The 18,024-nt window shown below is 43.2% G+C and overlaps 1 protein-coding gene across 1 annotated transcript in view; it reads right to left on the reverse strand.

The window, feature by feature from the left end:
• The window catches only part of PTPN4 (protein tyrosine phosphatase non-receptor type 4), a 150,197-nt gene that overhangs the window by 20,647 nt on the left and 111,526 nt on the right, over positions 1-18,024 (reverse strand). The window contains exons 16-24 of the mRNA XM_048484509.1: positions 10,621-10,780; positions 10,239-10,322; positions 10,103-10,159; positions 7,555-7,711; positions 6,472-6,638; positions 4,644-4,734; positions 2,976-3,037; positions 1,397-1,543; positions 495-623 (exon numbers count right to left, since the gene is read on the reverse strand). Coding sequence (XP_048340466.1) covers positions 495-623; positions 1,397-1,543; positions 2,976-3,037; positions 4,644-4,734; positions 6,472-6,638; positions 7,555-7,711; positions 10,103-10,159; positions 10,239-10,322; positions 10,621-10,780 — 1,054 coding nt within the window. The remainder of the gene's footprint in view (positions 1-494; positions 624-1,396; positions 1,544-2,975; positions 3,038-4,643; positions 4,735-6,471; positions 6,639-7,554; positions 7,712-10,102; positions 10,160-10,238; positions 10,323-10,620; positions 10,781-18,024) is intronic.

Below are 18,024 nucleotides of genomic sequence, written 5' to 3' on the forward strand. Positions count from 1 at the left end.
ACTGCCTAGAATGCTGGATAGCACCAAAACTTGTCCTCTTTCACTGTCCAGGTCTTTTTGAAAGAGAAAAAAAAAGGTAACAGCAGATACAGAATATTTAAAAACCATTCCACAAAAACCTTCCAGGTGTTGTTTGAACTTTTTTTGCTGGAACAGTATCAGGTGTCCTTTTGCTTTTTTCTTTAACACTTTTTTGTGAGTCCAAGTCAGCTTCCAGTGAACCTTGCCTTCCTGTGACAAAAATCTTAATTGGGAGTCTGATAGAAGACCCCTTTCCCAGGAAAATTAACTTTGCCCTACCTACCAATACTAGGAGATGGAATCTAAAACAATCAAGAATGAACTAATATGTAGAGGGTGAGAATTTAATTTCTTTTTAACATGATGGGGTAGTTTCTTCAGAAAGTCTAAAAATGTATTTGCTACTTCAATGATCTTCTGAAGCAAGATGGTTTTAGTATTTCAGAGACGTAGATGAATAATTGAAATCTCACTTCCAAGTTAGATAATGTCATCTCTCTGAAGACATAAGCAGGATTTCCTTCTTCTGAATGGCAGGTGATCTGGAAATTCCCATATGCAGAACTTCCACCAGGCTCTGGCCAGTACTGATGACATTTTACCTAAAACCAACAAATTAAAAAACTCTACTTAGATTTCAAAAGTGTCATTTTGCCCCTTATTTCTTTTAAACACTTGATTGTTACTTTTCACTCATTCTGTAAAACTTGCATTAGGACTTATAAAAGTCAATAACTTTTACTGCACAACGAAGTTAAGCAAATACACCAATGACTAATTGCCATCTCAGTAAAGGATAAATGAGCTTGTTCAACAAGCTTGCTTCCTTTTTCACATAATTTACCACAGAACACTGGATTAATTTGTGAATTCTGATTTTAAAATTTTTAGTTAAATGTATTAAAAGCTCAGAACTTTCCAAGGAGCATCGTCTCCAAGCCTATGCTCTTTTTAACTCATGGAAAGCTACTACCTGATTACCAATGTAGTAATTAAAACCACAAAGCTCTTCTAGATTCCTTATGCAGAGGAGGTTTTTAATTTCCATAATATGCTCTTGTTATTACCGAACGGGTAATGTGGTTAGAGCTGATCCTCAAAATTTATAAATGATGAATTTTATGTTAATGCCGAAAAAAGGTTGGGTTTGATAGTAAAGTAAATACTGCATATATTTTCCAAAAAAATTCTTAGGAAAAAAAGTGTCTCAGTCCTTCAAATTTTCAGAAATGCTGTAATTCTAACTGGAATCTGGTATTAATTGTAGCAGCACAAAAATGCTACCCAACTACAGATACAACTATTGAACAAATTCAGAAAGGTATTAGTTTTATTGTCTTTTAAAAGTGAGAGTTAAGATTACAAGTTAACTTACTCTGCCCCGTTCTACTTGAGTGGTTAACATTACAACCATAGAAGAGCCTTGCTCCCATGTCATCTGCCAAAAATCAGGACAGGTGTTGGGTAAAGGACCCTGGCAAGCAATGTACTTGTTTATTATACTGGAAGAAGGGATTTCCATCTAAAGATAGAAACACAAAATGTGTTATTAGCTGCATAGCAACTTTGTTATTACATCATTGTGAAAAACTACAATATATCTAGATTTATAATTTCATTTAAAAATTCCATTTTTCCACCCCATTAGGGTCTACAAGTAGGCAAATTACCAAATATTAAAACACTTAATTACAATATTGTTAAAAGTATAAAGTTCTGTTAAAAACATGTTAACTAACAACATTAGAAGAAAAGTTAAAAACTTAGACAAACTAAAAAAGTCTTCACCTCCTGATGAAAACCAATAGAGGAAGACAGATGAATTTCCCGGGGAGGAGTTTTCACAGCTTTAGTGCCACAACAGAGAAGGCCCTTCCTTAGGTTGCCACCTGTGCAATGTGAGATGGCAGGGACAACCAAAGACAGGGCCTCCAAGGATGACTGAGTGAGAGGATAGGTTCATATATAATTGCTGACCCAATATCAGATGCATTTCCTTATTTAATCCAACACAACAACAAAACTGTCCAATTAAATCATTATCAGCAAAATCCTAAGGCCACTGGTAAACCTCTTAGGATATCACCTAAGCTCTATGGTGGTATGAACTGGAGAAATGCTGGTGTAGGTATACAGTTCTAGAGAGCCAGAAATGGGTGTCACAGGCTCAGTCAGCATACTAAACCTGCTCAACTCATGTACAGCCCTCCATGGCATTGTGCTGCCAAAAGTCTTGGCATAAATTCTCCCATTTCACTCATTGGAATGGAAGAACAGTTTCTGCCTTCACAATACTTGGCACCATGTTTCACAGCTATGGAATAACTTGAGATAACTAAGTCTATAACTGGTCAGAGGTGTCCTAAGCATGATATAAGCCCCTGTTAGGAAACTTATATTGCAGATGAAAGTGTTCATCCTGGTGCTAAAGCTCTCTTGGTCTCTCACTCTCTCACACACATATACCAGGGGAACTTTGGTTGTGGAAGGCTAGAAAAGGGCACTTTGCAAAACAGAAAAAAGCAAAACAAAATGAGCACTTGATTTCACACAAATATTTGAGAAAGAGAGCAAACACATTACAGCATATTGCCCACACTGCTCTGCTAGGAACCATTAGAGGTATTCAGTCTCATTAACACAAACTCTGATTGGAAGCCTCTACTCCTCCTACTGGGAATGCCAGGGCAATGAAACATGCGCATGTAAGAAAGGAAAAGGAGCACTTGCTTCAAGCAGAATTTTCTATGAATATCTGTCCCATCACCCACACAACACGTACTAAGTGTACACTGCTTCCACAATCCTGCTTCCCACCAAAATTGCTGGCAGTGTCTTTCCCAGAGGATAAGCTAAAGTTCAGAATGCACATGAAATCTGAAAAGCTAAAATATTTCATTCTAAAACTCACTCCATGGAATTAATGTACAAGACCACCAAAATCACCAACTCACATTGATATAATTTGCATTGATGTAATCATCATTACTCTTTAAAATGACCCGTGTAGCATCATCTGGGAGGGGGGAAAAATCTCATTAGCACATTTGTAAATTCAGCAAAGGTAACTAATCAATATATCTCATTCCCAACATGACCAAATATGTAGATACTTAAATCCAGAGACAGACAAAACAGACCTTACTACCTAAAATGAAAAAGTCCAATTTTTGCAGAAAATTTGGAAATCTTACAAAAAAATAACCTCCGCAAATAACAGAAGCAGCACCTGGAGGTTTAAGAAACAAATACCATCTAGTGGTGTTGTACAGATTGCTAGCCAGCAAAAACAGTATAGGCAGCTTTCAAGTTTGGTTCTGTTAATAAAAGGAGCAGGGGAAAGGTCCTTTCTAGGGCAGCTTTACCATTCAGAAAGGACCCATCAGGGCTAAGACGGGAAGCAACCACTGAATGACTTGCATAACACACCCTGGAATGGCTGCTTGCTTTTGTTCAATAGCAGTTACTCACAAAAGCTAGTGTGGTGCAGTGGTTAGAATTTCAGAACTTGGTTCAAACTAATTCTGCTACTGAGGTTTGCTGAGTGGTCTTGGGTCAGTCAGCTCCTCTGAGCTTCACACGCTTCCCGGTTGGAATTGTGGCTGTGAGGATAAGATGGGGGAAAGGAGGATGATGTGGGCTGTCTTGAGTTTCCAGAAAGGTGAGATATAAATGTGCAGAAAGGTGAGATATAAATGATATAAATGAAGTAAATAAATAAAATACAGCTCTAAATGGAAGAAGACAAAAGGTAGATTGGTTAGCGAGTGGGAAGAGAGAATGAAGCGGGGAGAGGTGAGGATATGAGGTTGCCACAAAGAGGAAATAGGGTAGGGAGATGAGTACAGGGGAAAGTGAGGTGCTCTCAGAAGTCACTGTGGGTTTCCTACGGCATATCTGGGTCTAGCCCAGTGCCTGGCACTGATCAACTAAATCATAGCTTTCCTGGGTACAGGCTGTGGGGGAGGGAAAGAGGTGAAGCTGAAGACAGGTGGGGGCAAATAAAAGTTGTGCATGGCAAGGAGAGGAGGAAGCAGGAAAAAGAGGAGAGTCTACAGGGGCTTTTGGGGATTGGATCATCACTGCAGGGGGAGAATACGCTCATGTTCTCCGCATTTTCCTGTACGGAAACAGCATGTAGGTTATCTCCCCATTTTTGAAGATACTTTGCTTTTGTCTCCTGTAAGAAGTCTCAAAGTGGCTTATAAATCCCTTCCCGTCTCCACAAAAGGTATCTTGTGAGGTGGGTGTGACAGAGCTGTGACTAGCCCAAGGTCACTCAGCAGGCTTCTTGTGGAGGAGTGGCGGGGGGGTGGGGTGGTGGTGGTGGTGGAAGGTCCTAGTTCACCAGATAAGAGTCCGCCAGTCTTATTACACTTGCTGCTCCATATGGAGTATTCTGTTCATATAGAGATAAAAAATAGGGAAGTAACTCATTCTCAGTGATGTTTAATCACAAGAAAGTGCCCTTCTGCCCCCCCTCTTCCCTCATAGAAGTGATCTGAGTGCAAATAGGCTCCTGTATTTTTTAACAGCCATTCCCTTCAGCAGCTGTGTAGCTCTACGTAACTTACACATCTCAGTAATGGATTTCAACATTCATACTTCATGTAAGTACTTACAAGGCGAAATGTCTCTGTATCTATTTTTGGAAATGTTTTGAGGTAATTTGGCACAAGACATTGTCATTCCAGGCTTCTTCCTATAAAGTTGCTGGACGGAAACAAACAAGTCAGGAAGCAGCAAGAGAAATATGAGTAATCATGAGATGGCTATGCAAATTAAGCAATATTTCACTAAAAATTTAATACTTTCCACTGCTCACAAACAAGGAAGACAGCACATACATTTTGTACCTCTGCAACTTTTCAGGAAACTGAGTTTTTAACATCACTTAAATTTTCAATAAAGGCATAGCTAAGGATGTAAACACAGAATTGCTTACATCAAGGAAAGAATCTCAAGGAAACAGTCATGAGTATCGGACAATGTTCAAACAACTATGTAAGGTATCAAGACGTAAACTGTGCTGTTCTCCAAACTTACAAAAGACCTTTCTATTAGCATATTGTATCTAAACAACAACAGCTATAGCCAGATTATTTTTTGGGGAAAATGTAGTAAATGCCCTTGTCCATTCCAAACTCTATATTCCAACTGAGGATAGCTCTTTGTACATTTACAGCCTTATGCAGGCCAGAACTTGCTCCTCCATTAGTATTTTTTAAAATCAATTTAATGAACAATTCAAAAGATTAGATGTAAAACAGTGTTGCAAATTCTCGTAATTGCTATTTATCAAATTGTCTTCTGTGCAGGCACATACTGGGACTGCACTTGCGGAGGCTGGATACTGGAGGATCTTTGAGAATTTTCCCAAGCATGAAAAACACTTTGGGGGGAGCCCCTTCCCCTGGAGCACACTAGTGACTGTTTTTCAGTCAAATTGTCACAAGCTCTGAGTGGGAATACCTCCCATTCCTCAGTTCTCCTGAGATGCTGCTAGCCTTCAGAGAATTAATATATAATGCAAGCAATACAAAGCACTCACCAGGGGGGTGGGGTGGGGGGAGAGATGTATGACTGCACATCATGGCAGCATTATATGTTTTATTTCCCCTTACCATTTATCAAGAATGGGATGTCTACCTAGTTCACCCTGACAGTCCAGAACCAAGACACTCTTCCTCCTAGCACAGGGGTTTGCTCTAGTACCAACTTGGTACCCACCTCCCCCTCTTCCTTCCCAGGGGCATCTGCTGTTATCAGAATTTGAAATGGAAGAGGAAGGAGAAGAGGAAGACTCTCATTCAGCCAAAGTTCCAGGTTCCCAGATGACACTGTGAGGGACCCCAATCCAGTTTTCCTAAATGAGTATATCTGCTTATATGCTAAACAAATGATGTGCATGTTCAAGAAGGACAATCCTCAGATTCCATCCAACTATAGGCCTATCAGCCTCTTATCAATCATTGGCAAACTGCATGCCCTACAAACTTGTAGTTTGGGCATCCCCTTTACTTGACCCCACCCAAATCAGCTTTGTCAAGGGACATTCCACTTTTGACCATTGCTTGGTCCTCAACCATCTCACCAAAAATATAGCATTTGCCATCGGGGCAGATTATACGCTGTCCAGGGTCCTGAATAAGGAAAATGCACAGTCATGCAGCCCCTTCAGACAAAGTTTTCCACTGTTAGTGGCAGTGAAACCACGCTTTTCCCAAGCACTTTCCCCAACACCATACAGAAAGATCACCATAATCCCACAGTTTATAAATGTTTTAGGAAGTGGAAAAGAAAGCATACAAATGATCAACTTTATTTTGCTCACTCTGTACAAAGCAATTTTGTGGATCTAGTCATAGGTTGACATGAGCCCTAAGCTAAAAGATTCTCATCTAAAAAGTGCATGGAGTGGACACAATGTCCAAGAAGCATTTAACTTACATCAAACTGAGCCAAGACAGTTCCAGTGATGAGCCCTTCAGCTAGCTGAAACATTGATTCTCTCAGAGCATTGTCATCTTGGTGGATACCATCTAATGGGGACTTCTCGGGGATATACTGGAAGTCAGGTTCACTCTCCAGTTTCTCTTCTACTACATCATAAACGGCTACAACAAACCATAGCATAATTACTGAGAAAAGGTCAACTCTACACAATTTTAGATTGCTGCTGCAGTCAATATTATTCATGACACAAATCATAATTATGCTTTTTGGGAAAAAAACAAATAATTTTCTTTGTAGAAGAGATCTTTGCAGTATTACTAAGAAATTCTATTTCTCAGCCATGGTTTAGGGTGGCTGTAGCTTCAGAATACAGCACAGAAAGTTCAGTGGTTCAATCACTGAAGGCAAGACTGAGGATGAAAGCATAAATACTAAGAGATATTATTAATCACCATGGATTTTCAACTGTGTTCTGTGTAAACCAAAACATTCTATAGATGTATTATAAATCCCCAAAATAGTAGAGATAACAGTTCTCACTACAGATAACAGTTAAATGATTTTGACCTGTGATGCCACAAATATCAAGGGTAACAATAGAGATCTACCCCGTACCCCAAAAGCAAAAGGGGAGCAAGATTTCTAGGGAATGATTTCATGCATCTGAGGAATGTGTGTGAACGAAAAGAACTCACAGGCAGTCCAGTTGTATGGACAAGTCTGCCTCTTAAGGAAGTACATTTCACATATCCTTGTTTTGCTTTCGAGCTACCATGCAGGTGAATATTCTCTAGGGAATCATCACCTTAAACAATTACCCTACACTCAGGATTAAACACATACATACATTTTACTGACATGCATGTTATGTTGGAATATTCTTAGTGAACAATGTGGAAAAGCAAACAGTTGTTTTTTAATACAAAGAACATCTTGGTATTCTAAACAGCTGTGGACAATCTGGAGGTTACAATATGAACACCAAAAGGCTGATATTCCCCACATCTTGCTTTGACAGGGACATGGTCAGATTGTAGAAAAAGTTAAGCGTTTCCCCAAACGCATAAAATTACTCACCATTAGGCCGAACTAGAAGCACAAGTTCCCCTGAGTGCCTCTCACAGCTAGCTTTAATAAACATGACAACTTGATCATGGGTATGTTCTGAGATATCCCTGCCATTGATCAGTACTACCTGGTCTCCTTCATTCAAACGAGGAACACAAATGTCAGCCTGCAACATGAAATGTTTCATGAAAAAGTGCTTATAGAAAGGACTTTCCCCCTGCTCTTAATTTTAAGTAATCGCTTTAAGCAGCAGTTTCCAAAGCTCCTCAGGAGTCAGAAGTGGGTCAGTACTCTCCCACAGGTGGATTGCAAAGCCAGGAGAGAAGAGGTAGAACAAGGCAATGGTTTCAACTGGGGAACCACTGTCTTAAAGCACTCATAGCCGAGATAGCTCTATCTCAAAATGAAATAACGTCACAAAATATAAATGGCAGTTACAGAAGAAGACTGATTATATTATGGCTCCCTTCACAGTACCCTGATAAAGTCAATATCAAAGATAATTTCCCCTTTGTAATAATTAAACTATGCTGGCAAAGGAAAAACAAGGCAAAAAGAAACGCCATTGACAAAAATATTTTTCAAAAGCTTATGATGCAGAGGTCTAAAATAGCACAAACAGCAAATATACGATATTGACAAATAAAACATTTAATTGTTCAAACTTTCAGTCACAACCTATTCTACAATAATTTGAGCTTAATGGAATTTTTTTGGTACAATAATAATTTGTGATAAATGCATATGATTTTAACAGTTTTCCTTATATTAACAGCTTTCAATGTTTCCTCCTGAAAAATAAATGTATGACATCTTCACTTATAAGATCATAAACGTTCACACAAAAAGGCGTTATTGGACAACAGTGCCAAAATATTGCTCTAGGTTTGCAAATTTCACTAGTAATGACTGAACGTTTAAAAATCAGCTATATGATTCTTGAACCCTGATTTAATTCAAATTCTGCCAGTGCCCCAACTATTGCTACAGTAAAGAGAAGACTTAGTTTTCAGTGACCAAATTTACTCGGAAGGAGGATGACTTTTTGAATCTTTTAGCATTCTAAAAAAAAAGAGTATACTGATCTGGTGAATATGAGAACTGATTTGCTGTGCACACGGAGAGAGTAGGACAACTCGGGAGAAAACGTGGCAGCTCATTCACCAGCAGAGAGCAGTGGCAGCAAAATCGGATTGGATGGACTTGCTGTTTAGCTGGATCGGATGGACTTGCTGTTTAGCTTTAGAAATTGCAGCTCCTTGCCTGGCAAATGGTAACAACCCTGGGGATGGATTTGCTCCTCTACAGATCCATGTTTTGGGCTCAGAATAGTGTTCCACATCAGCTTTTGCTTCTTCCTGCACTTTTGAACGGAGTTACCTGGTGGTTTGAACTCCCCCCTCCCCCCAGCAAAGCAAAACTCAAAAAGCTGGTAGATTTTACAGCAGTTAGCACAACCTTAGCAACAGCTGTTATTGGCTTGTAAACACTTTACATAGGGAAGAATAAGGCAAGTAGTTAATTTAAAATGGCCTTGCTAGATGGATGATATAACATCTTCTATTGGATATAACATCTTCTACTGACTTCCCGTACTTAAAAAAACATTGTGATGGGGGTGGGAGGATGAACAGGACATTCCTAAATAGAGTTATACAGTTCTATAAGCCCACTGATTTCAATGAATTTTAAGAGTAATACTGGCTAGGAATGCACTGCCAGTTGGTAAATTTACCTGAGCCTTCTCTTAGCAGTTTGACTCCTGGGGGTGGGTGGATGGGTGGGTGTAAACGTCTTCTTAAATTTGAAATAGAATGAACCAATACGACTGGTGAACAGTTACAAAGAGATACAAAAAATAAAAGAAACTATTTTCCCCTCTACTCTACACTGTTCATTTTATATAAACTGCCACATAGTAAAAACTTTGTTTATACTGCTACCTTTTTTAGGAGGGATCTTTATACTCAGGGTGATCTGCTTTTATGTATAACCTTATATTTTTTTCAAGAGAGTTGTCTTACATTCAGGGCCATCTTCCTTTAGAGTAAATATGGTATTTAAGCTAAAAACAAATTCTTAGCTAGGCAAATGAAAACAAACTTGGTACTTCTAGGCTTAAACCAAGATGCCAGCTGGTGGACTTTCATCCCACACAACTATATCATCAAAAAATAAAACAACAGATTGTTCAAATGCTATAAAATACTTTGTAGAACTAGAAAACTGAATGAGCAAACATTATGAAGTATATTTTCCCCATAACCTCATCCCTCCGGAAGTCCCTTATGGGACACACATGGACAAAAAGGCATATGAACTGGGGATTGAAAAGAACTGCTAATGGAACAGGAACGCAGGAAAAAATCCATATCCGCTGGCATCTTCCCTGGCAGTTGGTTGGATTCAAGCCCATGAATCATTTTACAACAAAGTACAATATGTTCTGTGTTAGATTCATGTTCTATTCAGGGAAAATTCTTCGATCTAGTCAAACAAGAGACCTGAATACACATGTCAAAATAGATACAATTACAAAAATTTTCTGATAACTTACTGGTGTTCCTGGAGCTACTCTGGAAACTATGACAGGCATCTTCTGGTCATATCCACCCTTGAAAAGAGAGGTCAATAATTAAAGAGCATAAAACATACAACATCCAAAAATAAGGAAGGGCTGGTTTTATTAGTACCTTTACATTGAAACCAAATCTTCCATTTTCATCGGGCCTCATTCTGATCAGAACAAGATTATCATGAGGAATCCCGCCATTGGGCTGAAAATCAAAACATGTTATTATTATTTCTTGATGTTTAATTTCTTTAGAGAACTACTCCCAAATCCCAAGGTGATCCTTAATTCCTCATCATCAATTACTAATTAGGTAATGAGCCTGAAGAGCCAGCAAGCAGAGGGAAAACAGTACACCACTGAAAGACACAATATGAATGTGTGTAATTTTAATAGACTTGTAAGTTACCTGTACAGGACACTGACTTACAGACACTAATTTATCCCCACAAAAGGAAGACTTTGATTAAAACCAACCAACCAAGTTTGAGGCAGCATCTTACTGTAGATTTTTCTGGAGATGATGAATCATCATATGTTTCATTTATATGGTTGTCCAATTCTTGCTGTGAATGTGAGTAATGAATTTGGTTCCAACTGTTCTTTTTAGACTGTTTGGGTGGCAGTGCAGGAGGCTGCCCATCTATGGGGCTTTCTTGAGATCTACACAGACAGTAAACACAGACAACACAATTTTGAGATAGTTTAGAAGTTCAATGCTGCATACCAGATAAACAGAATTTGTCACATAAAAAGCTCAACATTAAAACAGTAAGATTCTGGCGTATTAAATGGTGTACAGTACAGTGATCAGTACAGTTCAGTGACCAGCACAACATAGAAATTGCAGACAGACGTCTTGAATGAAATCACTGAAGTGACATTTTTCTGTGCTGCTTTATATGGCACAGGTACATTTTACATAACATTAGGAGATATTCCACAATAACTTCTAGTATAAAACAAAATCCCTTATAAAATAATTTAATTAAACCTTGCAATAAAAACTGGGGACAACACAGGAGACGAAAACGCCTCAGTATAATATACTAAACTAGCTCTCTCAAGATAAGGAATGGTATACAGTAGAGGTTTTTAAAAAGTTTTCACCTATTTGGACAAATGCCAGAGGTATATTTTGCTATGAATACAGTGACCCAAAGCGCTATTAGTAAATGTTTCAGGAATTCTGGTGAAGTTCAGGGTTGATAGCTAGTAACTTGGCTCATCAGTAGAGAAACCAAAACCAATAAATAATAATAATGTTTTAAGTAGATGCCCAATTTACAACACATGAACATAGTACACAAAACTAAAAACCCACATGCAAGTCACTTATTCATTTATCCATATGATATCTGTAAGGAATTCCATAGAGCAGAAATAAAAGGCTTTTTTGGTTGAAAGACCGTTTATTCAGACATCTTAGAAAGCTCACGGCATTACTCCACTGACGTTTGCAGCGAATCAGAAATCTTCCCGCCAGAACCACAGGTTATAACTTTCTCCGTCCCATCCCCCTCCCGGTTTCCCCAGTCCCATTCTCATGGGAACGGCATTCTCATCTCTCTGTGAGATAAGAAGCCTCTACCAGAGTAATGCAGCTGCTTCGATTCTGGCCCATCGCCGAGGAGCCCTGGAATCTACTCAAGGCCAAGCGGACTGTGCTGAGAATCCAACATCAGTGAAAACCTTTACACTCTGCACTCCCTAAGAAAAAACTTCTCCCCTGGTTTGTGCGGGAAGCACGTACGATGGAAAGCAGAAATAAGGAGGGCGTCAATATTTTCTGAATACACCCATTGATTATAACAGAGAGAATTACCCCACGTTCCAGGAAACCAAGTATTGCAAGCGATTGCGTATATTAAAACAGAGAGTCCAGGATGAAGCGTCTAATTTCTATAATGCTTGTGGCCATCAATTATAGTCGAAGCGGGGGGGGTTATCTCCCGGAGGGTCGATCGCCAGGCATCCGGAAGCGGGAGCCTCCTTTGAGCAAACTGGAATGAAAGAACAGGATGGATATTACTTAAAGAATTAGAGGCAGATCCTAACCCGGGACAGTAACATCATTAATCACTTTCGTAATTCTCTAAAAAGGTCCCCACGAACTTTTTTTGCCCAGTTTTGAGAATTTATGTATCGGCTCTCTGAGATTTTTTTAGTAGACAAGTAGACCCAAGCTCTCCCAACCACGCCAAAGGAAAGTCAGACCGATGTTTCATCTTGCTCTGGAACTTTTGGGAATCTTTAGAAAACTTGTTGCCAAGGCAGTCTGGAACCGTTTTCCACCCCTCAGCCAGAGATGAAATCCACTGCTGGAATTCTGGAGGATGTAGCGCCTCAGCGGGTATAGTGGACTGGGGCAATGGTGGGAAGGAAGCCGACCAGACACAATTTCGAAGGGGGTCTTTAGGCGTTACTGCTATGAAACGCGGCATTGTTATAGGCATATTCCGCAAGCGGAATTAACTTTCGCACACCAGTTGTTCTTGGTGATAGTTGGTGTATTTCAAACGTAAATACTGTTCAAGAGTTCTGTTAGTTCTCTCCGACTCACCCGTCACTTTGAACGTGGTAGAGGCGGCAACTGCCGAGGTAGCCCAACAAGCCCAGGAAAGCTTTCCAAAATTTTGAAATGAATTGGGGCCATGATCGGACACCACCTTGAGGGGGGAGGAGTGTAAGGCGATATATATGTTGAATGAACAGTCGCGCCAATTTAGGAGCGGAAGGAATGGAGGTGCAGGGGATGAAATGGGCTTGTTTGGAGAATAGGTCCACCACCACCCACAAGACTGTGTTTCCCTGGCTCTCTGGTAAATCCGTAATAAAATCCATTGAGATAACTTCCCAGGGACGGGAGGCAACGGGAGAGGTTTTAACAGTCCATGGGGCTTTCGAATGGATTTGGCCTCCGCACAAACAGAGCACCCCTTGATATAAGCCTCAATGTCTTTGCGCATGGCGCGCCACCAGAATTGACGGCGGGCTAAATGCAGTGTCTTGAGAAAGCCAAAATGTCCAGCTGAGCGGGCATCATGACGAGCTTCGAGAACCTGCTTAGCGAAGGTGGGGAGGCACGCGTGCCAACAATTTCCCGCTTCCAAACACCATTCACTAAAGCGCAGCTGGGAGTCGCCTTCCTCCGCCGGCAGCTCGCGAAGACCCGCCTCCTCGAGTTCCCGCAGGAAGGGGGAGACAAGGCTGGGAACGGGCGATGGAGGAGGAGCGGATGTCTGGGATCGAGTGACGGCCAGCCCAGTTGGGAGGAGAGGACAGTGCGCGGGATGTGCCGTCAAAAGCAGCTCCACCCCCCTCGGGTAGGCGCGACAGCGCATCAGCCAGTTTGTTGGTTTCGGGGAAAAAATGGACAGTGAAAGAAAAACGGGAAAAGAAATAGGCCCAACGTAGTTGTTTCGCAGACATTCTGAGGGGGGTGGAGAGGGCGGCTAAGTTCTTGTGATCCGACCAAACCTGGAAGGGGTGTTTAGCCCCCTCAAGCCAGTGGCGCCAAGTGGAAAGCGCTGCCTTGATGGCAGCAGTCTCTTTATCCCCTACGGTCCAGTTGAGTTCTGCGCCGGAGAATTTTTTGGATAAATAAGCACACGGAACAAGCCTACCATCTTTATTTCTCTGTAATAGGGCTGCGCCAAGCGCCTTGTCCGAAGCATCCACGTGAACCACGAAAGGAAGGTCTGGGTCGGGGTGTTTTAAGACAGGCTCGGTAGTGAAAGCCGATTTCAAAAGCTGGAAGGCTGTTTGACATTCCTGAGACCAAGGGAGGGGAGCCCCGGGCTTGGCAGCTTGTGAGTCTTTACCCTTAGTGCGTAATAGGTCTGTGAGTGGAAGGGTCAATTCAGCAAAACGGGGTATAAAGTCACGATAAAAATTAGCAAACCCTAGGAAAGATTGTAACTCTTTCCGGTTGGTGGGGGCCGGCCATTGGAGGACTGCTTCAATCTTAGCAGGATCCATTTTTAAACCTTCGGATGAGATCCTGTAGCCCAAATAGTCTATGGAGGATTGATGAAAGCAGCACTTAGACAGTTTTGCGAAGAGGGAGTTGTCGAGCAAGCGTTGTAATACTTCCCGAACCAAAGCCTCATGCTCCTCCATGGTTTGTGAATAAATTAAAACATCATCTAAGTACACAACTACTCCTTTATATAATAAGTCATGCAAAACTTCATTGATGAGGGCCATGAATGCGCCGGGTGCCCCAGCTAACCCGAATGGCATAATTAAGTATTCATACTGTCCGAATTTAGTGTTAAATGCTGTCAAATGTTCGTAGCCTTCTGCAATTCTGACTCTGTAGTATGCTTCTCTCAAATCCAACTTAGTAAAAATCTGTCCCTTGCCCAATGCATCTAAAAGGTCCTTGATTAAGGGCAAGGGGTATTTATTGGACATGGAAACAGCATTTAATCCTCAATAATCAATACAAAGTCTTAAAGAACCGTCCTTTTTCTTTACAAATAGGACAGGGCCCGGCGTGCGTATGTTTAGTAGCCCGTCGTATGAATCCGCATGACAAGGTTTTTATCTAAGAAGGCACGGAGTTCTTTCTCCTCGTTGGGGCTCATCACGATAAATTCTACCCTTGGGCAGTTGAGCCCGGGCTATAATATGATTTTGCAGTCAGTGTGTCTCTATGGGGGGGCAATTGATCACATTCCTGTTCTTGAAACACTCTGGCTAAGTCCTGGTAAGCTGGAGGGATGCCTGTGGAATTGAAAGCCATTGGGATGTGCACGCTGAAGAAACCAAGGGATTTATGTCATTGGATGGTGGGTTGCACCTGCAATTCATATGCTCTCCACAGGGGGGATCAGTGAATTCTAGAATCCGTTCCTTCCAAATAATATTTGGTTCATGTAGCAATAACCATGGCATGCCCAGGACAATAGAATGTTTGGCCACTGGAGCAAGTATGAAACTAATCTTCTCCCAATGGTCAGCGCAACGAAGGAGAACAGGTTGCGTTTTTTTAGATCGAGCTGCGCCCCTCGGCTCCGAGTGGGCTACCCGTCCATTTGTGTGAACGGTATGGGCTTTGCTAGAAGGAACTTCGGTCTAAACCGAGCTCTTCAGCCACTTGGGGACGCATTAAGCAATGGGAGCAGCCAGAATCTACGAGGGCTGAGGCTAGAATACGTGTATGCTTAGCAGGGTTGGCCAGAATCGCGAACAGTAATGGGGGCGCTGCCTTCACTCACCGCATCTGGAGTAGGATCCCACATCCATGAAGCCGATGAGGAGGCAAACCGCCACTTCCCTCCTCGGGGTCACCCTCGGTAACAGCTTTAGGCGAGCCCGTTGGAGGAGGACCGGATCTCCGTGGTGGCTTGGCAGAGTGCGTGGGGTGGGTCGCGGTGGACTTCTGTTTTTTCGGGCAGTTGGCAGCCAGATGGCCTGGTCCCCCGCAATAAAGGCACAATCCTAAACGTCGACGGCGTTCAGAGGTGGTTTGGTAGAAACGGCTGGGCTTGGCTTGCGAGTGCCCAGAGGTGGTGCGTAGTAGCGGGTTTCAGGCGTGGGCGCCCTAAGCGGCGTAGTCCAAGCGAGCCGCTACTTGCGATCCTAATTCGATCCACTCAGCGTTAGAGCGCTGGCTACGGATGAGAAACACCATTTCTCGAAGTTTTACGTCGATGGCATTAGAGAAGTATTCACATTTCATGCGTTCAGGCCACTCAGGAGGAAGTCGAGCAGCCGCCGCCGCGAACTCACCGAAACAAATTCGGCAAAAGAACGGTTGCCCTGCTGAATAGATTTTATGGTACGGATGGCTTCATTTTCAGCGTCTGGATCTTGGAAGCGGGCTCTTAGGGCTTGAAGAAATGCAGCCACTGTGCGAGTATCATCCGCCTGCAGCTCAAAAAGGGTCACAAACCAGTCAGCAGCCACCCCATCCAGGACAGACCCGATGTCCCGGTATCTTTTCACGTTCAGATGGAGTATAAGTCATCATACTCCTCCATATGTGCATCGAGTTGCAAGATGAAGTAGGGGAGTTTAGAAGTGGTCCCATCGAAGCGGGCAGGGATCGGGGGCCTGTAGTATCCTCTCTCCACGGCCCTTGGAACCCGCTGGGGCTCGCGGTTGCACAGGTTGAGGCGGTGGGGCAGGAGGAGCAGGAATGCGGTGGAGGCCGGGGCCTGGCACCGCTGGTCCCTGTTGAATAACAGGACCTTGGGAGGCGGCAGGCCAGTAGCAGGACCCAGAAGCGTCGCCCGATAGGGCGGGCAGTGGTGTCCGAGGCGCTCGGGTAGCAGTGTAGAAGCCAACTTCGGGTCATCCTGTCCCGCTGCTTCTTCAGCTCCTGTTCTAAGGCAGCTAACTCCCTCTCTTTCTTGAGTCAAGGCATCTTGATGCGCATGCAAAGCTGCCTTCTCCGCTCCAGTTTGTCAAGTTCGTCTCGTTGAATAGCTGCAGTCAATTCACTTTGCGTCGGATGGCCTTAATGCCTTAGCGTTGGCGTTCCAGGTCCATTCTAGAGTGTTCCAGGACCTTATCATGGATGCGATAAATCCTGCATATATTGCGTTGCCAAGCGTCTTTGGCTTTCGGTCCAGTTCAAGTTGGGCGTCTTTAGCTGTTGTTCCGCGGTCTCTTTGCAGGTTTTCACGCTCTTTGCAGCTGTTCTCGTTCCTCCTCCCTTAGCTGCCGTCCAAGAGCCCACGCTTCTCGGGCATCTCGCGGTCGGGCCACTTCCCTGCGTTCCAGTTTTCTTTGGGCGGGAGAAACAAATCCGGATGGGGAGGCAGACTTTCTTCGGATTCCTCCTCATCGGAGAGCAGCACCTCAAGTCCACCGACGGCCCCACGGGGCGCCTCTTGTGCATCAGCTACCCTACGTCCGGGATCTGAAGGGCCCGATTGGGTGTCGGCACGGAACCCCCTCCCAATCATCGATCCCGATCTCGACAAAGTCCCGGTGTTAACTGCGGTTTTGGGACGGGCCCCGGTGCTATGCCACTGTGGATTCTTGGGAGCATCATCGAAATACGAGTCCAGGAATCGTTCTATTGATTCCTGGGTTGCCGCATGAAAAGTGGTCAGACCCATCTCCTCCGAGACAGGTTGCATCTGAGGTTTGTAATCCACACGAAAACGGGTAGAGATCCGATCCACAGGCGCACGATCCATAGACAGCGCCCCAAACGACTCATGCAACTCCGCATGATCGTTTCCGCGTCCCTCATCCCAACGAAGTAAGGGAAGACTCGTGTCGAGGCGAGGACGGGAGAGAGTTACCAGCGAGACCTGTTCTCCCGCTGGTTTCTCCAAGTCAGGAAGGGAAGGTTCGGAGCCCTCTATGGGGGCTACCGTGCCTTCCACAGTTTCAGGAATATTCAACCTCTGCATGCCGGAACACCAGAGGTCCACTGATATTTAGAAGTAAAATGAAGATTCCGATTCCTGCCACAATGTAAGGAATTCCATAGAGCAGAAATAAAAGGCTTTTTTGGTTGAAAGACCGTTTATTCAGACATCTTAGAAAGCTCACGTACACGACGTGGCAGGAATGAAGTCTTCCCGCCAGAACCACAGGTTATAACTTTCTCCGTCCCATCCCCCTCCCGGTTTCCCCAGTCCCATTCTCATGGGAACGGCATTCTCATCTCTCTCTGTGAGATAAGGCCTCTACCAGAGTAATCGCTGCCGATTCTGGCCCATCGCCCGAGCCCTGGAATCTACTCAAGGCCAAGCGGCTGTGCTGAGAATCAACATCAGTGAAACCTTTACAGGTAATTCATATGCAGATATGACAGATCTAAGGAGCAGGCCGGGGCAGAAAATCCTGAATCGGAAGTGTTAATTGCTCACAAAGCCCGAGTGGGTGAGTGACAGGCTGAGAGTGCGTGGAGTTAAGGAGTCACAGTTTTCTGACAGGAT

This window comes from Sphaerodactylus townsendi, linkage group LG02 (assembly GCF_021028975.2).
Source record: "Sphaerodactylus townsendi isolate TG3544 linkage group LG02, MPM_Stown_v2.3, whole genome shotgun sequence".
NCBI lineage: Eukaryota > Metazoa > Chordata > Lepidosauria > Squamata > Sphaerodactylidae > Sphaerodactylus > Sphaerodactylus townsendi.